The 23,075-nt window shown below is 41.5% G+C and overlaps 1 protein-coding gene across 4 annotated transcripts; it reads right to left on the bottom strand.

Moving 5' to 3' along the window:
- Nucleotides 1–1,800: 1,800 nt before the first annotated feature.
- dnm2b (dynamin 2b) lies at nt 1,801–21,442 on the bottom strand. Of its 4 annotated transcripts, none has more exons than XM_067440575.1 (20): nt 21,026–21,442; nt 18,820–18,893; nt 16,200–16,349; nt 16,000–16,084; nt 15,799–15,917; nt 13,767–13,865; nt 13,175–13,335; nt 12,948–13,090; nt 12,118–12,253; nt 11,310–11,377; nt 9,969–10,107; nt 7,487–7,573; nt 7,289–7,359; nt 7,170–7,221; nt 6,980–7,090; nt 6,035–6,144; nt 5,529–5,805; nt 4,723–4,949; nt 4,011–4,253; nt 1,801–2,991 (listed from the first exon to the last, which is right to left on the bottom strand). In XM_067440575.1, exons 1-20 carry the CDS (start codon nt 21,184–21,186, stop codon nt 2,922–2,924), a joined length of 2,583 nt encoding a protein of 860 aa, XP_067296676.1. In that variant the 5' UTR covers nt 21,187–21,442; the 3' UTR covers nt 1,801–2,921. The 4 variants fall into 4 exon arrangements, with proteins under 4 accessions (XP_067296676.1, XP_067296678.1, XP_067296675.1 ...); XM_067440577.1 differs by having other exon boundaries at nt 1,801–2,988; XM_067440574.1 differs by lacking the exon at nt 9,969–10,107 and adding an exon at nt 10,461–10,599 and having other exon boundaries at nt 21,026–21,437.
- Nucleotides 21,443–23,075: the final 1,633 nt, after the last annotated feature.

Raw genomic sequence — 23,075 nt, 5'->3', positions numbered from 1 at the left:
TTAGAGAAACTCAAAATAAAATATTGAGAATAAACTTTTTAAAATAAGTTGTTTTGATCCAAGAAAATAGCAAAAATGTTGAGAATAAACTTATTAAAATTTGAGAATAAAGATGTTTCGAGAAAGAAAAAACATTAAATTTGAAGAACAATTCTAAATAAAATGTTGAGAAAAACTGATTAAAATTAATAACGTTTTGTTTCAAGAAAAAAAAGTTAAATTGAGAAAAGAAAAGTTTTGAATATATTCAAATTTTAAAATAAAGTTAGGGAAAACGTTAAATCAAGATTTTTTTTTTAAATGTAAAAAATTTGAACAAAGTTGTGTTTAGACAAAAAACAAAACAAAAAAAACGTTAAATTTCAAGAAGAATTCTGAATTAAATGTTGAGAATAAACATTATTATTAAGTTTAAAAAAGCTACATTTAGAGAAAAAAAATGGTAATAAATTTAATAAAAAGAGACTAAAGTTGTTTTTTCGAGAGAAAGATCAAGAAAAATGTCAAAATCAAATGTTTTTCAAATTTTTTTACCCTTTTTTAATATTTGTTTTATCTCAATTAGTGTAAACAAATGAACAGATTAGTTTAAATTTAACGAGATTTCTCAAGTTCTTGTTAGAGGAAAAAAGTTTTAAAAAATGTTGAGATTTAATGTAATAAATTTACAATAAATTCGTTTTTTTCTAGAAAAAACTACATTTAGAGAAACTAAATTAAAAGTTGAGAATAAACAAATTCATATTTTGAGAAAGTTGTGTTTTGAGGGAAAGTTTATTGGAATAAACCCATAAAGTTGTTTTGTTTCAAGAAAACACTCATTAAAGTTCAAGAAATGTTGAGAATAAACATTAATATTACGTTTAAAAAAGCAACATTTAGAGAAAAAAAAAGTAGAAATAAAATGGGGATAAATTGAGAATAAAGTAGAAGTAAAATGTTGAGAATAAACATTTTTTTTTAATAAATTTTGTTTTTGAGAAGAAAAAAAACTTGTTAAATTTAGAGAAACTCAAAATAAAATATTGAGAATAAACTCCTTAAAATAAGTTGTTTTGATCCAAGAAAAAAATTGCAAAAATGTTGAGAATAAACGTATTAAAATTTGATAATAAAGATGATTCGAGAAAAAAAAAAAAAAAACATTACATTTGAAGAACAATTCTAAATAAAATGTTGAGAAAAACTGATTAAAATTAATAACGTTTCATTTCAAGAAAAAAAATCGTTAAATTGAGAAAAGAAAAAAGTTGTGAATATATTCAAATTTTAAAATAAAGTTGTGTTTTGAGAAGGAAAAGACGTTAAATCGAGAATTTGTTTTTTTTAAATGTTGCGAATAAACGTATTAAAATTTGAAAATAAAGTTGTGTTCAGACAAAAAAACGTTGCATTTCAAGAAGAATTCTACATTAAATGTTGAGAATAAACTCATTAAATGAATAATTTTTTTTGTTAAAATGAGAAACTAAAAAAAGTTCACAATAAACATTCAAATTTTAAAATAAAGTTGTGTTTAGAGAAGGGGAAAAAACATTAAATCGAGAATTTTTTTTATGTAAAAATTTGAACAAAGTGTTTAGACAAAAAAAAAAAACCCGTTAAATTTCAAGAAGAATTCTGAATAAAATGTTGAGAATAAACTCATTAGATTTTGAGAGTAAAACTGATCTCAGCGTTGTATTGTGAATAGTTATTCCCAGAAGTTGTGGCATTATGTCTGACTCTGGAGACGGTGTTGTGGCGTCTGCTCCTCCCTCCGTCGGCCGGCCGGCCTGGGAATAACACACGGAGCAGCAGTGCAGCAAACAGCCCTTTATTGATCAGCACATTCAGCTCACGCCAGCTTTCCTTCGCAGACCAGGAGACAGAAACACACGGAGCAGAGCAGAACACACTCGGCTGGAGACGAGACGCCTCCGCAGCCATTATCTGAGACATGAGGAGGGTTCAGAGCACGCGTGTGTGTTAATGAACACGTGTGTGTTACTGAACACGCGTTAGGCTGTGGAGATGTTTAGTGTCACTCCACAGATAATAAAGCAGTACAGCTGTAAAAGTGCCCCACCTTAAGACAAGATTCCCATCAGGAAACCGGGAGTGTGTTAAAGACTGTAAACGGGACTGGTAAGACACGCGTGTGTGTGTGTGTGTGTGTGTGTGTGAGTGTGAAATAAACGGACCTTAAATCATTCATCTAAAGTAGTGCTCGTTCTCCCTGAAGTTATAGAAACAATATCTAACCCCATCAGAAAGCATATTATTATCACTAGTGCTACGCTTGAGAGTATCAAAAGCCACGTGTCAATCAAACCTTGAGTTGACGCCCTTATTTGCACTTGTATGTGTGTGTGAGTGTGTGTATGTCATTGAGTGTGTGTATGTCATTGAGAGAGAGTGTGTGTGTGCGCGAGTGAGAAAGTGTGTGTGTGTGTGTGTGTGTGTGTGTATATATAAATAAGTGCGTGAGTGTGTGTGTGTATGTATAAGCGCGTGAGTGAGACTGTGTGTATATAAGAGCGTAAGTGTGTATGCGTGTATGAGCGCATGAGTCTGTGTGTGTAGGTGAGTGTGTGTATGACCGCATGAGCGTGTGTGTACGCGTGTATGAGCGCATGAGTGTGTGAGCGCATGAGTGTGTGTGTGTGTGTGTGTGAGTGCATGAGTGTGTGTGTATATATATAAATAAGTGCGCGTGTGTGTGTATGTATGCATGTGTGTGTGTGTGTGTATGCGTGTATGAGCGCATGATTGAGTGTGTGTGTGTGTGTGTGTGTGTGTGTGTGTATGCGTGTATGAGCACATGAGTGAGTGTGTGTGTGTGTATGTGTGTGTGTGTGTGTGTGTGTGTGTATGCGTGTATGAGCGCATGAGTGTGTGTGAGCGCGTGTGTGTGGTTGGTTCCTTCGGTTGTTGAAGTCTCAGTCCAGTAGAGACGGCTCTGACGGTCTGATGATAGTGGGCCGGTTTGGAGCCGCTGGAGGTCTCCTGCTACACACACACACACACACACACACACATCATGGTATTACAGCACACTGTGAAATAATTATAATCCGTGGCTCATGAATATTAATTACCTTCAGCCAGTGGGAATGCATGATTGGTTGAAAGGCAGATGCTGCTAGCCAATAAGTGAATCTTACTATGAATAATCTATGGCTCATGAATATTAATTGCCTTCTGCCAATAGAGACAGAGCGTATTTAGGCCACGCCCACCCAATCCAACGCTCTCCACTGACTTTGTATTGCGTTAGGCCGCCTTCTTTTCATTTCAGACTTAATACAAAAAGCAGAACAATATCTAAAAGCTGATATGTGCCAAGGTGTGCAGCAAACAGGCTAAAAAACACACAACTATATTTTTATAAGCTGTCGACCCAAAAAACGAGTGTTTAAGGAGACAAAAGTGGACACAGGCAGTAAGACGTGAAGCTTCAGCAGAAGAAGGGCTCAGTTTGGGGATCCGGACTCTCAGTGCGCAGGAAACATTGTGTCAAATATCCAAATGTCAGTGTTATAAATGATATTCCCTGTCTCTGATTATGTTCTCCTCCAGTGTGTGTAGCTCTCAGTGTAATATAACATGTCGTGCTCTGTCTCTAGTGCCGGTGTCCACTTTTGTGTCCCTAACACTCGTTTTTTGGGTCCGCAGCTCATAAACACGTCTGGGTTCTTCAGCTTGTTTTCTGCACACCTCGTCACATGTCAGCTTTCAGACATTGTTCGTTTTTTTGTAATGAGTCTGAAATGATAAGGAGGCGCTTCCCGCAATAGAAAGTCAATGGAGACGGCTGGTGTGTTTTTCCCCCCGGTGGGCGTGGCTTCAGATTATGACGCGTGTCGCTCTGTCTCTATTAGAGAATCTTACTACGAATAATCCGTGGCTCATGAATATTTAATTGGCTATGGGACTTGACATGTGATCTAACTAATATTCATAAGCCTTCACAACAGAGGCAACTGGAATGTGTTTAGGCAAACCTGAGGTGCTGGAAGAGGTCGTACCTGGGTATACCGGGCGGCAGAGTGGGCGGCACGCGGGCGGGGCGGGACGGCACCTGAGGGGGCGGAGCTTCATTAGAGCTGGCGGGAGGCGGGCCGGGCCTGGAGGGCAGGGGCGGGACTCCGAACGCAGGGGAGGGGTTCAGAGGAGGCGGGGCCGGTGGGCCGGGGGTGGGGCCTCGCACTGCAGGGGGGCGGCCAGGGGGCGGAGCCGTGCCTGAGGACGGCTTACGCTGGGACGGAGGGCTGACACACACACACACACACACACGCACTTTAAATACACTTCTGTTATCACCAGAGCCGTCATGCACTGCAAAACATGCTCTTCTTATTTAGTATTTTTGTCTTGTTTCAGGCCTAAATATCTACAAAATCTTACTTTAGGAAGCATTCACTAGACAAGTAAAAAATAATTGTCTTGTTTTGGGGAAAATAACTCCAAATGAAGAGTTTTTGCTTAAAATAAAATGAATAATCTGCCAATGGGGTGAGAAAAATAATGTTTTAAGATTATTTTTCTCACCCCATTGGCAGATTATTTAATCAAAAACTCTCTTCATTTTGAGTTATTTTTCCCCAAAACAAGACAATTATTTTTACTCGTCTAGTAAATGCTTCTAGTTTTAAGATTTTTTAGATGTTTTGACTAGAAACACGAGTTAAAGTGAGAAGAGCATTTTTTGCGTTGTGTGCTGTGAGGTGACAGCGGTACCTGGGGTCGGTGTGTATCCAGGTGTCGTCCACCGGAGGCGGGACAGGTGCAGATATGGTGCTGGTGCTGATGTCACCGATGATGTGCAGCGCCTCCTTGAGCGCGTGATACATGCGGAGCATCTCGTCTCGCCGCTGCGCCTGATCGGCCGACTCCTCCATCAGACTGCTCTGATCACCGGACGAGTACAGGAACGCCAGCAGCTCCGAGTGGATGAACTCCTTCGCCTGAGAGGGTAAGAGAGAGAAATATATATATACATATATATATATAATTAACTTCAAAACTCTATTAAATTAATATAATACATTAGAAAAGTATACAAATTATGAATGAAAACAAATAAAATCAACCCCAAAATATGAATGAAAGAATGAATGACAAAAACAACCTCATAAATAAATAATAGACCCTTCTGTGATCGACACCAACAACCATTATTAGCATAAACTTCGCCCCCCACTTACGCTGTTGATCATCAGGTGTAAGCCCCGCCCCCTCCCCACTCACGCTGTTGATCATCAGGTGTAAGCCCCGCCCCCTCCCCACTCACGCTGTTGATCATCAGGTGTAAGCCCCGCCCCCTCCCCACTCACGCTGTTGATCATCAGGTGTAAGCCCCGCCCCCTCCCCACTCACGCTGTTGATCATCAGGTGTAAGCCCCGCCCCCTCCCCACTCACGCTGTTGATCATCAGGTGTAAGCCCCGCCCCCACTCACGCTGTTGATGATCAAGTGTAAGCCCCGCTCCCTCCCCACTCACGCTGTTGATCATCAGGTGTAAGCCCCGCCCCCTCCCCACTCACGCTGTTGATCATCAGGTGCATGATGGCCTTGGGCATCAGGTCTCGGATGCTCTTGTTGACGATGCCGATGTAGGAGTCCACCAGGTTTCGGATGGTCTCCACCTGCCGCTCCAGCTGCGGGTCCATGGACAGGGAGTCGGCCGGCACTCCGTCCTCATTCTCCGGCTGGTCCTTCTCCGGATAGACTCCGGCCCGCAGGAACGAGGCCTTCCAGCTGTCCACGTCCTCCTGAGAGTCACAGGCCAGCTCGATCTGACGCAGGTCCTTATACACGTTCCTGCAGCAGATATAAGAACATTAATAACGCGACAGCTCTGCACAATTTGGACAAACATTTCAGCATTATGAATCATAATACTAATATTTATAGCCATCTTCATTTCTTCATTTTCAAACATTAAACCATTAAAACTTTATTTCGGCTTCTCTGTTGTACACAACAACCAGTTTATTATTATTATTATTATTATTATTATTATTGTTGTTGTTTATGAGCCGTACCGCACCTCTGCTCGGTGTTGAAGATGGCGAAGGTGTGTTTGGTGGACATGAACCCTTTCTCAACATCTCTGAGCTTCAGATTATCCAGAGGCAGCATGAACTTCTTCTCTTTCTCCTGGAACACACACACACACACACACACACACACACACACACACACACGGGATGGGTATCGACTCTTACCAATACCGATTATCGATCCGGTACTTTAACGGTATTCTTATCGGTTCTTTTGGTAACTTTTTTAATGATAAAAATAAAAATTAAGAACTTAATTAACATTACTTTATAATCTGAAGATGTAAAATATCTATTTATCGAGCATCTTTCTCATCATCTTTTATTGGATTACCATTAATGACACAATCGTCAGGGTTTATTAGACACTGCCCCTTTAAGACCAAATGCAGATCTAATAATATACATAACATTTATAACTATTAACGGCCATTTAAGACATAAACTGTGTTTAGTGAATACTCACCAAGCGGTCATTTTGGCATGGGCTATTTGTTGTGTGTATTTGATGGTCTTAGCCCTTCACACACAACGTCTAAAGTACTGTAATGTGCGAGTTGCGGTCGGTTTCAAAGCACACTCGCATAAGTCGCCTTAAAGTTGGAAACTCTTGCACGGATTATTGTGCTTTTCATAGCTCTGTTTATTAACAAACACGATCCATAATTTAGCAACAGTAGAGACTGCATTTTACAATAATCAATTGCTTTTAGAAACGGCTGGTAATATAGAATTCGTAATATAACGTCTATGTGGCGATAATGAATAGTAAGTGTATTTTCTTCATTTCTCCAGTAGCGACAGCAGAACGATAGCATCAGATCTTCTCCATACTGCGCTCTGTCATTCTTTAGCACCGGGCTCATCTAATACCGGGTCTCGGCACCCATCCTTATTTCCACAAAAGATGAAGAACACACACACACACACACCTCCTCGTCCTTGTACCAGGACAGGGACTCTGCGGTCAGGATGAACCAGTAGTCCTTAGACCCGCCCTTCATGATGCTGATGTTGATGGTCAGCCAACCGCGTCTGATCACCTGCAGCGGGGGGAGGGGATATGATAATGAGGCGGTGGAGCAGGCCAATGGGCAGCGGCGAGAGCTGGTGGTGCTGTACCTGATTGGGCATGGCCCTCTTCTTGCTGACCGCGGCGCTCCGCTGCTGCGCGCTGAAACACACTGCGGTTACAACGCTGCACTGAGGTCAAAGGTCAACAGAGGGCAGAGGTCACTCACTTGGCAAAACCGATGAAGTCCTCGTGGTTGGTGTTGATGTAGGAGAGCTCGATGTCGATCAGCAGCATCACCTGCGACACACACACACACACACACACACACACACACACACACACACACACACACACAGGTGTGAGGGAACAGTGAATGAATGTGATATGAGAACTGGAGGGTTCGGGAACACACACACACACACACCTGGTCTTTAGTTTTGCTCTCTCTCTCTCTGACGTATGTGGTGACGATTCTCTCCGTCTCTTCTCTCAGCCGAGGATACGAGTTCAGCTAGCACACACACACACAAACATACACACACACACACATAAGGCTTCATAAGCTCGGCTGAGTACGACCGCAGTGATGTGTGTTTAGACGGTCACTGTGATTACTGAATATAATCCCCACAAAGCAAAAACAAACACAAGCGGAGCTCATCCACCACAGACAGCAATTAGTCAACATGGACAATTACAGGACTGGATTCGATTGGTTAAGAGATCTGTCAATCAAAGAGGGTTCGGTTACAGGACTGGATTTGATTGGTTAAGAGATCTGTCAATCAAAGAGGGTTCGGTTACAGGACTGGATTCGATTGGTTAAGAGATCTGTCAATCAAAGAGGGTTCGGTTACAGGACTGGATTTGATTGGTTAAGAGATCTGTCAATCAAAGAGGGTTCGGTTACAGGACTGGATTTGATTGGTTAAGGGATCCGTCACTCAAAGAGGGTTCGGTTACAGGACTGGATTTGATTGGTTAAGGGATCCGTCAATCAAAGAGGGTTCGGTTACAGGACTGGATTTGATTGGTTAAGGGATCCGTCACTCAAAGAGGGTTCGGTTACAGGACTGGATTTGATTGGTTAAGGGATCCGTCAATCAAAGGGGGTTCGGTTACAGGACTGGATTTGATTGGTTAAAGGATCCGTCACTCAAAGAGGGTTCGGTTACAGGACTGGATTTGATTGGTTAAGGGATCCGTCAATCAAAGAGGGTTCGGTTACAGGACTGGATTTGATTGGTTAAGGGATCCGTCACTCAAAGAGGGTTCGGTTACAGGACTGGATTTGATTGGTTAAGGGATCCGTCAATCAAAGAGGGTTCGGTTACAGGACTGGATTTGATTGGTTAAGGGATCCGTCACTCAAAGGGGGTTCGGTTACAAGACTGGATTTGATTGGTTAAGGGATCCGTCACTCAAAGAGGGTTCGGTTACAGGACTGGATTTGATTGGTTAAGGGATCCGTCAATCAAAGAGGGTTCGGTTACAGGACTGGATTTGATTGGTTAAAGGATCCGTCACTCAAAGAGGGTTCGGTTACAGGACTGGATTTGATTGGTTAAAGGATCCGTCACTCAAAGAGGGTTCGGTTACAGGACTGGATTTGATTGGTTAAAGGATCCGTCACTCAAAGAGGGTTCGGTTACAGGACTGGATTTGATTGGTTAAGGGATCCGTCACTCAAAGAAGGTTCGGTCACAGGACTGGATTTGATTGGTTAAAGGATCCGTCACTCAAAGAGGGTTCAGTTACAGGACTGGATTTGATTGGTTAAAGGATCAGTCACTCAAAGAGGGTTCGGTTACAGGACTGGATTTGATTGGTTAAGGGATCCGTCACTCAAAGAGGGTTCGGTTACAGGACTGGATTTGATTGGTTAAGGGATCCGTCACTCAAAGAGGGTTCGGTTACAGGACTGGATTTGATTGGTTAAAGGATTTGTCAATCAAAGAGGGTTCGGTTACAGGACTGGATTTGATTGGTTAAAGGATCCGTCACTCAAAGAAGGTTCGGTTACAGGACTGGATTTGATCGGTTAAAGGATCCGCCAATCAAAGGGGGTTCGGTTACAGGACTGGATTTGATTGGTTAAGGGATCCGTCACTCAAAGGGGGTTCGGTTACAGGACTGGATTTGATTGGTTAAGGGATCCATCACTCAAAGGGGGTTTGGTTACAGGACTGGATTTGATTGGTTAAGGGATCCGTCACTCAAAGAAGGTTCGGTTACAGGACTGGATTTGATTGGTTAAGGGATCCGTCACTCAAAGTGGGTTCGGTTACAGGACTGGATTTGATTGGTTAAGGGATCCGTCACTCAAAGAAGGTTCGGTTACAGGACTGGATTTGATTGGTTAAGGGATCCATCACTCAAAGGGGGTTCGGTTACAGGACTGGATTTGATTGGTTAAGGGATCCGTCACTCAAAGAAGGTTCGGTTACAGGACTGGATTTGATTGGTTAAAGGATCCGTCAATCAAAGTGGGTTCGGTTACAGGACTGGATTTAATTGGTTAAAGGATCCATCACTCAAAGAGGGTTCGGTTACAGGACTGGATTTGATTGGTTAAAGGATCCTTCACTCAAAGAGGGTTCGGTTACAGGACTGGATTTAATTGGTTAAAGGATCCGTCACTCAAAGAGGGTTCGGTTACAGGACTGGATTTGATTGGTTAAAGGATCCGTCACTCAAAGAGGGTTCGGTTACAGGACTGGATTTGATTGGTTAAAGGATCTGTCAATCAAAGTGGGTTCGGTTACAGGACTGGATTTGATTGGTTAAAGGATCTGTCAATCAAAGAGGGTTCGGTTACAGGACTGGATTTGATTGGTTAAAGGATCTGTCAATCAAAGAGGGTTCGGTTACAGGACTTTGATCGGTCAGAAACGCTCATGTTTTACCTTCTCGGTGCACTTGTGGATGAGCGTGGCGAGTTCAGACACCACCAGGTCTACACACTTGAGACACGGCTCCTTCAGTTTAACAATCTGCTTTTTCACTATGGCCTCAAAGGCCAGGTCAGGGGTGAACAGCCCCGTCCTGGAGGATCATGGGACAGCGGAGGGGTTATTTGGATAATTAGGGGCACAATACTGGGAAAAAGTGGACGGGTGGATGAAAACAGAAGCACATAACGGTCCATTCGCTCCTCTTTCCTAAACGTAACGCAGCACTTTGACCTTGATGGTTTTCTAACACTATTTGAGTGTAAAAACATCCCTTATGGGTTTGTTCTTGTAAGATCATATTGCTGATATGAAATGCGTCGTGTGCATGTGAGTTTGCGATCAGCTTTGGTCAGTTCCCCGCTGAGGTAGAGGGCATTTGGGGAGTGTTTTTGCTTTGTGGCGCCATTAGCAGGTGTTAGCGTGCCATGCTCTCTCTCAGTCTACCTTCAGTGTGCACCGCCTGACCGTATTGATGAGCTCCTGGATGACCAGGTCAATGCATTTGAGGCACGGCTCCTTCAGCTTGATCAGCTGCTTTTTCACAATGGCCTCGAAGGCCATGTCAGGGGTGAAAAGCCCCGTCCTGAGGTCACACACACAACACACGGTCAAACAGAACGAAACCATAGAGAGAACGACTATAATAATGAGCCCACACTGCAAAACATGCTCTTCTTAGTCATTTTGTCTTGTTTCTAGTCGAATTATCTAAATATTCTTAAATCAAGATGCATTTACTAGATAAGTAAAACGATAGTTTTCCTTGTTTTTCTTAAAAATACAATCAAAATTAGTTTTTGCTTACAACAGGCAAAATGATCTGCCAATGGGGTGAGAAACATAATCTTATTTCTGATTGAAATCTTGTTTCTTGTTTCCGTCCCAAACAGAAATAAGATTATTTTTCTCACCCCGTTGGCAGATCATTTTGCTTGTTTTAAGCAAAAACTCAATTCATTTTGAAATTTTCCCCCAGAAAACAAGCAAAAATGTCTTGTGTAATTTTACTTATCTAGTAAATGCATCTTGATTTAAGAATTGTTAGATATTTGGACTGGAAACCAGAAAAAAAACACTAAATAAGAAGAGCATTTTTTGCAGTGCATGCGTTTACTGAGCTGGTCATGTTGAATATGTGTGGTGTGTCTATGCTGCCTTTACATGGCTCAAATGTTAGAGGTTAAGCGATGAAAGCGGACTAAATGATCAGGGATGTGTGATATGGGACAGTTTAATGACTGGGTTATGTTCCTGAAGGGAGTACGGTCGTGAACAGTGTGTGTGTGCTCTTGCCTGACTCCATGAATGTTCTTGATGGCATAGCTGATCTCTCTTCTTAACTCCTTCTCATCAAACTCCATCTAAACACACACACACACACACACACACACACACACACACACACACACACACACACACACACACACACACACACACACACACACACACGTTTATTTATGGTGTTATGCGATTAAAAGCATGTCAATTCTGACATTATTTATTCCAGATGAAGTAAGAAACACGATTTTTTGTTTCAAATAGAGATCACGATTCTGAACTAAATACATTTTTTAATTAATCTCTTGATTGATACCAATCTCTCATTTGAAAGCCACATTTCTAGCATCTGTAAAACTGCATTCTACCATCTTAAAAATATATCTAAATTACGGCACATGCTTTCAATGCCAAATGCTGAACAGTTAGTACATGCGTTCATGAGCTCAAGGCTAGATTATTGTAATGCTCTACTGGGTGGTTGCCCTGCTCGCTTAATAAACAAACTCCAGCTGGTCCAAACCGCAGCAGCTCGAGTTCTTACTAGAACCAGGAAGTATGATCATATTAGTCCAGTTCTGACAACACTGCACTGGCTCCCTATTAAACATCGCAGACATTTTAAAATCCTGCTTATTACTCAAAGCACTAAATAGTTTAGCTCCCATTTCCGCTCTACAAAAAAAAAGTCAAACCTGCAGAATATTATTTCAAATCAAAATGTTGATTTGGTTGAAAATGAGCTCCATGAACACAGACATGCTCCTGATCGGCTAGTGGGACTCCAGCGAAACCAAATGTGAATAAACGGGGCTGACCGTACCTTAACCAGCTCAAAAGGGAAGCGCTCGTGGAAGATGCGGTTGATCCGCGCGCCGCCGGAGAGTTCCAGCGTGTCCACCTGATCGCCAGAGCCCTCGATCCGCTTCTCGAAGTCCACGCCGAACTGCTGCACCATCCTACACACACACAGAGTAGTTTATCGAGCATGTGGTCTATTCTATTCACACTCATTGGGTGTGTTTACATGCACGCCAGTAAGCTCACAAATATCAGCTTATTGAAATAACCAGTTTTCCCTGTTTACATGCAAACCAGTAAACTGACAACGCAAGTAAACTGCATTTACATTTATTACATTATTTACATTATATTTTATTAATAAACTGTGTTATTTCCTTGTAGTGATGGCAAACATAATAAGGGATATAACATAATACTACTTCTGCTGACTGAGATGAGAACACATCTTTACAATGTTCTGGGTCTTAAAGAGTCTGCGTTTGTGATATGTCCTTATTTCATGCAAAACGCTCGCTCGCTCTGTCTGGATGCGTTTAAATCTGCTCTGTGTTTGTGCTTTTGTCACCTATCACACAGAAAGCAGGTTAATGTGTTTACATGCAGAATGAAATCGAGGTAAGAAGAAAACGACCTGTCCCGACCGGTTTACGCCGTTTATGACCTTACTCTGATTAAAGAAAACGGGTTACCGCGTTTACATGACCATGTTCATTGTCGGCTTATTAGGCCTAATCGGCTTAAGAACGTGCATGTAAACGCACCCATTTTGTCTTTAATTGACAATGGAAGAAAAATGTGTCAGGCATTATGTAATATAATAATCTTAAGAGCTGTGTGTCCGGGTCTCACTGCAGCAGAGCTTTGGTCTTCCGCGCCGGATCGTCTGGTTTGAAGTTCTTGTACTCCTCCACCTCTTTCTCCAGGGACAGCATCTGAGACTGTAGTTTGCTGCGCAGCGCCGGCAGAGTGTCCCGGATGTGATTCGTCAGTTGCTGGAAAGAGGCGATGGAAAGCTATCATGCCATGGCCACATTATAATGGAGCGGTTGAAGCGTCTACGGTCGGTGTTTGTGTACCTGGTTGAGTGTTTTCTGCAGGTAAGGTGTGCCCATCCGCTCCGCTAGGTGCCTGTACGCCGGATGAGAAAGGAAGAACTTCCTCTCGGCAGCCAGAGCGGCTCGGATGTCCTTCCTGCCGTCGATGTCCTTCTGACTGCGGTTCACCACACCAATATAACCTATAAACACAAACGGAGATGGCATTCAGACCCGGCATCACTGATAAGAGAACAAAACCATCCCTTAAGTACGACACATGCTCTCAATGCTGAGCAGTTAGTCGATGCGTTCATGAGCTCAAGGCTAGATTATTGTAATGCTCTACTGGGTGGTTGCCCTGCTCGCTTAATAAACAAACTCCAGCTAGTCCATGATAGATAGATAGATAGATAGATAGATAGATAGATAGATAGATAGATAGATAGATAGATAGATAGATAGATAGATAGATAGATAGATAGATAGATAGATAGATAGATAGATAGATAGATAGATAGATAGATAGATAGATAGATAGATAGATAGATAGATAGATAGACAGGCAGGCAGGCAGACAGACAGACAGACAGACAGACAGACAGACAGACAGACAGTCGGTGTTGTCCGTCACCTCTGCGCAGCGGCAGCAGCTTGTTCTCCAGGATGTCTTTGGCGTCCGTTCCTTCATCCATCAGGTCCAGTTTGGTCATCACGCCGATGGTGCGAAGACCTGCAGGGCATCAGCAAAGGCGTTTGGTTTCTCAAAATGTTTTGCTAACATTCCCTTTTATTTCGGAATGTTCTCTGAACGTTCCAATCATCCCGTTTTTTAAACGTTTCTTATTTGAACAGTGAGCATTCCCTTTGGCAAACATCGTGGCGACGTTACTTTTGATTTTTTGAACTTTCTAAGAAAAGAAAAGTGTCCAAATGAAATATGAGCGAGGTGTCATCAGGGTTCCCCACTCTACAGAGATCCTTTCAACGGGAATAAAAGACAGATCACGCCAAATACTGCTCTCCGAGTCTTTAAAAGGCGTACACTTTATTGCCATGACTTAACCATAAAACAGTTTTAATATGAGCTCTTAATCAGACATTATGACTAGTGAAGCTTGTTTACGCCACAGGATAATAAGAAAAGACGTAACTTTTTAATGTCTTTTTTAAATTAAATTCATAATTTTTTTACACAATTACGAATTTATATAATTGTGATATAAACTCACAATTGCGAGTTATATATACAAATCTGCGATATATCACACAATTCTGACTTTATGACTCCCAACTGCAAGTTTTTAATCAAAATTAAGTGGTAGGCAGTTGCTACAATGTTCTGGTTGCTGCTAGGGTGTTGCTCTGCATTTTGGGTGGTTGCTAGGGTGTTTTGGGTGGTTGCTAGGGAGTAGCTAATGTGTTACAGGTGTAGCTGGGTGGTTGATAGGATATGCTGGGTAGTTGTTATGGTGATGCCAGGCAGTTGCGAAGATGCTATGGTCGTTGCTAGGGTGTTGCGCTGCATTTTCGGTGGTTGCTAGGGATTTGCTAGTGTGTTCCAGGTGGTTGGTATGGTGTTGCTAGGTGGTTGATAGGATATATTGGGTAGTTGCTATGGGGATGCTAGGCAGTTGCTTAGATGTTCTGGTCGTTGCTAGGGTGTTGCTATGCATTTTGATTGGTTGTTAGGGAGTTGGTAGGATGTTTTGGGTGGTTTGCTAGGGAGTTGCAACTGTGTTACAGGTGGTTGGTATGGTGTTGCAAGGTGGTTGATAGGATATTCTAGGTGGTTGCTATGGTGATGCTAGGAAGTTGCTAAGATGTTCTGGTCGTTGCTAGGGTGTTGCTCTGCTTTTTGGGTGGTTGCTATGGTGTTTTAAGGGGTTGCTAGGGAGTTGCTAGTTTGTTACAGGTGGTTGGTATGGTGTTGATGGGTGGTTTATAGGATAGCCTTGGTAGTTGCTATGGTGATGCTAGGAAGTTGCTAAGATGTTCTGGTCGTTGCTAGGGTGTTGCTCTGCTTTTTGGGTGGTTGCTATGGTATTTTAAGGGGTTGCTAGGGAGTTGCTAGTTTGTTACAGGTGGTTGGTATGGTGTTGATGGGTGGTTTATAGGATAGCCTTGGTAGTTGCTATGGTGATGCTAGGCAGTTGCTAAGATATTCCGGTCATTGCTAGGGTGTTACTCCGCATTTTGGGTGGTAACTAGGGTGTTTTGGGTGGTTGCTAGGGAGTTGCTAGTTTGTTCCAGGTGGTTGGCATGGTGTTGCTGGTTGGTTGATAGGATATCCTGGGTAGTTGCTATGGTGTTGTTAGGCAGTTGATAAGATGTTCTGGTTGTTGCTGGGGTGTTGTTCTGTATTTTGGGTGGTTGCTAGGGTGTTCTGGGTGGGTGCTAGGGAGTTGCTAGTGTGTTCCAGGTGGTTGGTATGTTGTTGCTGGGTGGTTGATAGGATATCCTAGGTAGTTGCTATGGTGATGCTAGTCAGTTGCTATGCTATTATGGGTGGTTGCTAAGGTGTTGCTATGATAACCTGGGTGTTTGCCAAGCATTGCTAGGGCGTGAACAATGTATCATCAGGTTTTCCAGGACGTTTCGCGAAGGTCATTAAAGGACGGATGAAGCGCGTTAGCTCCTCCTGCAGGCGGGTCAGTGTGTCTCACCCTGAGGGTCCACCTCTTTGCTGATCTTCAGCGCGTCAGAGTTGGCGAGGTCGGTGTTGGCGGGCGTGACGGCCAGGATCAGGCAGTTCTCTTTGGAGATGAACTGCAGCAGCATTTCTCTGATCACACACACACAGACAGGGAGAAGAGCTGTCAGTGTTTCACCCGGGTCCCGTAGGCCATCAAAGCCACGGCTCTTACCGGATCTGGAACTCGATGTCCGTCGGCTGGTCTCCCACCGCCACTTTCGTCATGCCGGGAAGATCAATCAGCGTCAGATTTAAGACTACGAGAGAGGGACGAGTCATTACACACACCACTCAGATCAGCTCAAGAACTCCTCAAACCGGATTAATAATATCAGTATCGTATAACAGACAACAGAGAGAAACTGCGGTCACCGTTGGGCGAGTAAACGCGCAGGTTAATGGGCACCGCGGAGATCCCCTTATTGGATCCGGTGATCCGGTCCGTCTCAGCCTCGATCTCCAGCCGAACCTCGTCAAAGTCCACAAACTTACGGCCCTTGCAGTGCAGGAACTCGGCATACTCTAGACCAACACACCACGGTGAAAACAGGGAAATGATATCATTACTATTGTATTACATGTTAAGAATAAACCTGAAAGGAACATCCTCTAATGTAAATGCGTTATATTAGTGACACTTCAATACAATTTCTAACAGAGCTCCATCACTTGTTTTATTCATTTGACAAACAACAGCTTAAAGTTTAAGATGAGAAATCTAGTGAAAGTGATTTTATGATTGAAACAACGAGAGCAAATCTCTGCCAATGGCCTCATAAACATCCACTTCATTCAATCGCAAGTCATGTTCATCCCCAATGACAGATATTTGCTCTTGTTTTAAGCTCAAACTCACTTCATTCTGTTCAGTTTCTCAGAAAACATGACTTTCTTAGTTTTTCATGTTATTAAATGTGTCCCGATTTAAGGATGTTTAGGATAACAACAAAGGATGTTGTTTTAATGTTTTTAATTGTTCTGGCCTCTGTTTTAATGGTCAGATTAAATGTTGACTCTCATTGATCTTCTGAACACAAATTAAGATATTTGAGATGAAATGCACCGGTTTCTGTCCTCCATTGACAGGTTAAGCAACTTCCACTGACGTTTCAGAAAGTTCATAAAGAGGAACTGATCCATACGGATCGAGCGGATTATTCCAGATGTTCTGCAGAGACTCCATGGCTTTACATGAGGAAGGAAAGTCTGATGGGTTTGAGCGACATTAGGAAATGATCCCAGGATTCTCATTAATGGGTGAACTGGCCCTTTAAGAGCCTGACCTACTATTGATTTATTTAGACAAAACGAAATTCTGTGACATTTAATGAACAGAGTCTGCAATCACTGACATCATAGTGCCCTGATTTAATGCCATGATATCGAATTTTAAGGTACGTTCACACCAAACGCGAATAGAGCGTCTGGAGCGAATGATTTCCATATTAAGTCAATGGAAAGGCGCGTTGACGCGCGTCTGGAGGTCCTGCAGCGCGATGGACCAGATTCCGCCTCATTCACGCGTCCAGTTTGCGCGAATAACGCGAAATTGAAGACGAATTGAGCATCTTGCGCGAGTGGTGCTTTTTGCGCGTTCACGCGTTTGAAGCGAATTCGCGTCTACGCCCGAGTTAAAAAATGTGAACTTTGGCGTCAATTCGTGCCGCGTTAACCAATGAGGAGCCTGCTTGCTGCTGCCACGTGATGAGAAACCCTACATATAATTAAAAAATACTGATATTTTGTCACTAAATGTAGTTTTAATGCTTTTCAGTTGATAATGTAGTTGTTTAAAGCTAAAATATGTGGTTTACCTATAAAGTAAATAGTGCCTATTTAAAAAGAACACTCTTGTGTTTTTGTAGTTGTGAGCTCCAGGCGATCTCCGGGCGCTCAGCGCTCGTTAACCCCGGCGAGAGCAGCCTTTCCTCGGCCGGTCCTTCTGGCGTTTGCCGCCGGCTCGGATGTAGAGGTTAACATGACATATGCTTCGTCTTGTGTACATCAAATGGCCGATCTTTGGTCCAATTAATCTATTGTTCCCTACCAAAACATTTTGACTGAGGGCAAAGTGAAGTTTCATAACTTTATATTTTATTTAAATATACATGCAGTGAAGATAATCCAGGTAGTGCGTTGGCTGAACCACGTGTGTGGCTGTTAATGCTTAATATATTTCACCTGGAGCGCCTTTAACACGCGTCTATTGCACTTCAAATGCTCGATTTCTACGCGCGTCCAATTTTCTGCAGACGCGCAAATGGATTCAAAATATTCACGCGTCAAACTAGACGCGATTTTGACGATCAATTCGCGTTTGGCACTTTCTGATCCATTTTAAGGCCTTAAATTGTGTCAGGTCTAATTAAAGGTGCAGTGTGTAATATATATGAGGATCTATTGAGAGAAATGCAATATAATACACATAACTATGTTTTCAGACCTCACACAATGAGCCGTTATGTGTTTATTTCCTCAGAATGAGCCGTTTCTATCTACACACACTATTGGTCGCTTACAGTGAACCCGCCATTTTGGCCCGCCATGTTTCTACGGTAGCCCTAAAGGGACAAACTTCTCTATAGAGCACTAGCGTCTCTCCGCCGTCTCAGACGAGCCCATCTTTGTCCTGTGTGAGCCACCGTAGCTTCTCTATGTGCTCAGAAAGGGAGGGGCGGGCGAACTCACTGCTAGATGCCCCTAAAACTTACACACTGCACCTTTAAGAGCTTTAAAGACTTGCAGAAACCCAGTTAAAATAAAGGTTTTCTTAGTGAATATATTGTAAAATGTAATTATTCCTGTGATGCAAAGCTGTTTGTTTTTAGCGCCATAATTATGCATTATTGCAATATTGTGATATAATTTCCGGCCGCCCTGAAGGTGATTCTCTCTAAAAGAGGACACATGACGTGAGTTAGCTCTCACCGCTCATCTTGGGACCTTTAGGAGGGACAGATGTGATGTTAAGTGTGTGTAATGTGTGTTTTACCCGCTTTACTGTTGACCAGCTGGAGAATCAGAGGCCTGCGTGTGACGATGCCGGATCCTCGCGGCAGAAAGTCTCTGAGAAACAGAGCATATGGTTTCAGAGAGTGTGTGAAAACATCAACTCTTTATTGTGGTGCACCAGCTTCTGGGGTATTAAAATGCAATAAAATGTACAGGAAACCCCCCAATAGAAGGGTTTTAGCATCTCTGAACTGAATTAAGAGCTGTCCTTTCTCAGTGAAGGGTTGATTTGTTCATGTAATGACACAAACAACGGAGACAAGAGCAATGAATCACACACACACCCTCAATGACAAGAAATCACGTTTCACTTCCCAGACCAAAGTGCACTCTGTGTGTGTGTGTGTGTGTGTGTGTGTGTGTGTGTGTGTGTGTGTGTGTGTGTGTGTGTGTGTGTGTGTGTGTGTGTGTGTGTGTGTGGCTCTTCCTGTTGCTTGAGCAGGAATCCTAAAGAAGTCAAGTCAGCACATGCTGAAATTTGTCTCAACTCAAGTTAGACGTGAAGAACACAATTACTATATCAAGCCTAGAGTATCCTTGGAACAACAAGAAAGGAATATTATAATACATCACATCTTCCTTCCAAACCCGTATGCCGTCATTCTTCCCATAAATGAGTCCTATTGTGGACTACTGTGACGCTTTCATGGGAAGTGTGACGTGTGTGGTCACTATTATGAATTGTTGAAAAGATCAGCAAAAATCAGTTAGCACTGCTCACAAAAACGGGTCTGTGTTAACATAAAGGTCAGTAAATCTTCCATTTCCATACTATACTACATCACAACATTTTTGGGTGAATATCCCTTTAAGGCCCGCTTACACCAACTACGCCTTTAAAGGGATAGTTCAAACAAAAATGAAAATTACCCCATGATTTACTCGCCCTCAAGCCAGCTGAGGTGTGTATGACATTCTTCTTTCAGACGAATACAATCAGAATCATATTACAAAATGTCCTGGCTCTTCCAAGCTTTAGAATGTGAATGGCTGTTTCTGTTTTGAAGTCCATAAAAGTGCATCCGTCCATCATAAAAGTGCATCCGTCCATCATAAAAGTGCATCTATCCATCATAAGTGTATCCATCCATCATACAAGTGCATCCATCATCATAAAAGTGCATCTATGCATCATAAGAGTGCATCTATCCATCATATAACTGCTTCACACTGCTCTAGAGGTTAATAAAGTTAATAAAGGCCTTCTGAAACGAATCGATGGGTGTCCGTATAAAGTAAATGAATGTAAGAGTTTGGAACTGAGAGAGGCGTTACACTATCTATTATTTTATCTATTCAGTAAAGCTTGGATTAGCCAGGATATTTTTTAAACATAACTCTGAAAAGTAGCCTAGACCATGGTGTAATTTTCATTTTATTGGGTGAACTATCCCTTTAAATACAACATAACGAATCATTGACGAGTTTTGTTTATTATAAGTGTGCTGCCACTTTAAATGCTTCGCGGGATGGATTCTGATTGGCTGTCAAAGTGTTTTTTTATTCATCAGCTGGGGGGAAAATCATTGAGGAAGAGATTCCAACGGAATCGTTACTGGTGTGAACAGGCCTAAAAATGTAAATTTTCGAGTTAACTAGCTATTTTTGAGTATCAAAAGGTTAATGTTTGACTAGCAGTGACTTTCCGATCACTGAACGCTTCAACGGATCGTTTGTGGGGCACAAACATTCACGTTAAAACAAATATATCAAGTTATTACACTTATAACTCTGAAAAGTAGCCTAGACAATGGTGTAATTTTCATTTTATTGGGTGAACTCAGTTATCTCTTTAACTACATCATCGACGTTTTGTTTATTATAAGCGCGCTGCCGCTTTAAATGCTCAGGATGGATTCTGATTGGCTGTCAAAGTTTTTTATTTATCAGCTGGGGGAAAAAATAACTAATGAAAGCAATTCTTCCAAAGAAATCGTTACCATCGTTACTGGTGGGTCTTAAAATGTAAATTTTCGAGTGAACTAGCCATTTTAGAGTATTAAAGGTTAATGTTTGACTAGCAGTGACATTCCGATCACTGAACGCTTCAACGTATCGCTTGCGGGACACACACACTCACGTTAAAACAATGATATCAAGTTGTTACACTTATGTAACACTTAATATTTGAAGTTAGCCCTCGACACATTTCTCTCGAGCGTTGTTTATGTTGAAGGCTGGCTCACCTGCCCACGAAGTTCTCCAGCACCGAGCTCTTCCCGGCGCTCTGGCCGCCCACCACCGCGATCTGCGGCAGCTCCAGACTGCAGCTCTGGCCGATGGAGCTGAAGGCGTCCTGCAGTTTATTAATGAGAGGAATAAGCTCCTCCATCCCTCGGTTACCCATCACGAGCTTTAGTCAAACTCCACACACACCACAGAGAAACTCCAATCACTTCATAACGCAGAGCAAACCGATTTAACACAAATAAAACCGACTCGAGATGTCAAACTCCACTTGTCAGACAGGGAGAGAAAAGCGACGGGCAGGAAAAAAAAAGAAAAAGTTCTCCTATCCGGTCAGCAGACAACCATAAACTTATGAAGAACAGCCCTTGTTCAAACCGCGCGTTCCTATTGGCCACCGCGGATGTCCATCAAACACGAGACGGGGCGTTAGACCCGAGACTGAGACAATTCTTCCATTACACACATCAAATACTTTAGTAATACATTAGGCGATATTAGTTTAATACAATTGTACAGTACTTAACGCGAGTGTTGACAATCAGGACCAATCGCCCAAAATAAAAAAAATATTTAGCTAAAAAAGCACAATTTGGCTATTTTTAAACGTTTTGCATCTGATAATATTTTCCTCAGAACCGGTGCCCCTCCTTAAAATCGTTATTGACCGTTATTTCTATCAGACTACATGTATAGTGGCATGTTTTATAAGATTTATAAGTATGTAAAGTGAAAGTCACAATGTAAAATCTGTTAATGGTCCTTTTTTTTATGCAAAAATAACAAACAAAAAATTCGATACATACAAGAAATACAAACCATCTTTCAAATGAAAAAGTATGTAAAAAGTTCAATTCTATTGAACAATAAACCTAAGAAAAAAGGAAGCAGAGAGAAGAGAAAGAAAAGAAGAGGGCAAAAATAAAGAAAGAAATATTAAGAAAGAATATTAAACATGGCACAAATTCTTGATGTTCGCATTGCTTTCCTATTAACAGAAGTTGAAATTGTATTTAAATACATCTTCAATTCTTCTTTAAAGAAGTTAAAATGGGGTTTACTTGTTATAAATTTACATTTATGAAACTTTCCAATAAATAAAAGAAGGTTTATACAAAAACTGGCATTAATTAGATTACTGTCTTTGACATAAGGGACATTCTACCAGAAACGTACATTATCTGTCCTTGAATTGTTTACAGGGAATTAAAAGTATTTTATCCAAAAATGTCTAAAGCTGACTAATGGTTGATTTCTGTGAATTGTTCTGTAAAGGAATATGTCATTCATTAGGTTTTCAGATGTTTTTTTCTTTATTAAAAACACTTTTTAAAATTACAAATCCTGTCCTTGTATTTGTCCTCAGCCGAATTGAAGCTGCAGCTTTCATAGTTTTGTTATGCAAAAAACTTTTGTTAGGAAAAAAAAACTCCATCAATAAAAAGTTTAAGTTGTTATCAATCACATTAATTAATTAAAAACATTAAATTCTACAAATAAATACTATTTTACAACTGTCCCCATGCTTTTGGTCAGTCCTGTCACGTTTAATATTGATGAATTAATCTCTTTAACTGTATAGATGAATGTGGGGGTATATATCCACTACGATGTTTTTGTAAAAATCTCCTATGTAAAGGTAGTTATTTTATAATTATATGAGTGCCTGGCGGGTATTCTGTGATTTTTGTGTACTATAGTTGACCTTATATTTCTTATAGGAATTACAAAACCATGTGAGATACAATCAGGGACATGTGACCAATAAGAAAATGCTATTTATATATAAAAAAATCATTAGGAAACCATTCTAACATATGCAAATTTGTCTGTGACAGGGCCTGACATTTTAAGGGTGCAAGGCGTGTAAAAATGTATTTTATTCAATCATAAAAACATGCTGAGATGGCATGATATGTGTTTCTTATAGTTTAACATGTCCTCAATATGAATCAATGTTCAGATTTAAGAATAAGATCTTTTCCCCCCAAGATTTTTTACAAGTGGAAATGTGCGTTTCTGGTAGAATGTCCCATAAAAGCCAAAAAG

Source organism: Pseudorasbora parva, chromosome 4, assembly GCF_024679245.1.
Source record: "Pseudorasbora parva isolate DD20220531a chromosome 4, ASM2467924v1, whole genome shotgun sequence".
Lineage (NCBI taxonomy): Eukaryota > Metazoa > Chordata > Actinopteri > Cypriniformes > Gobionidae > Pseudorasbora > Pseudorasbora parva.
This window is presented reverse-complemented; position numbering and strand designations above follow the sequence as displayed.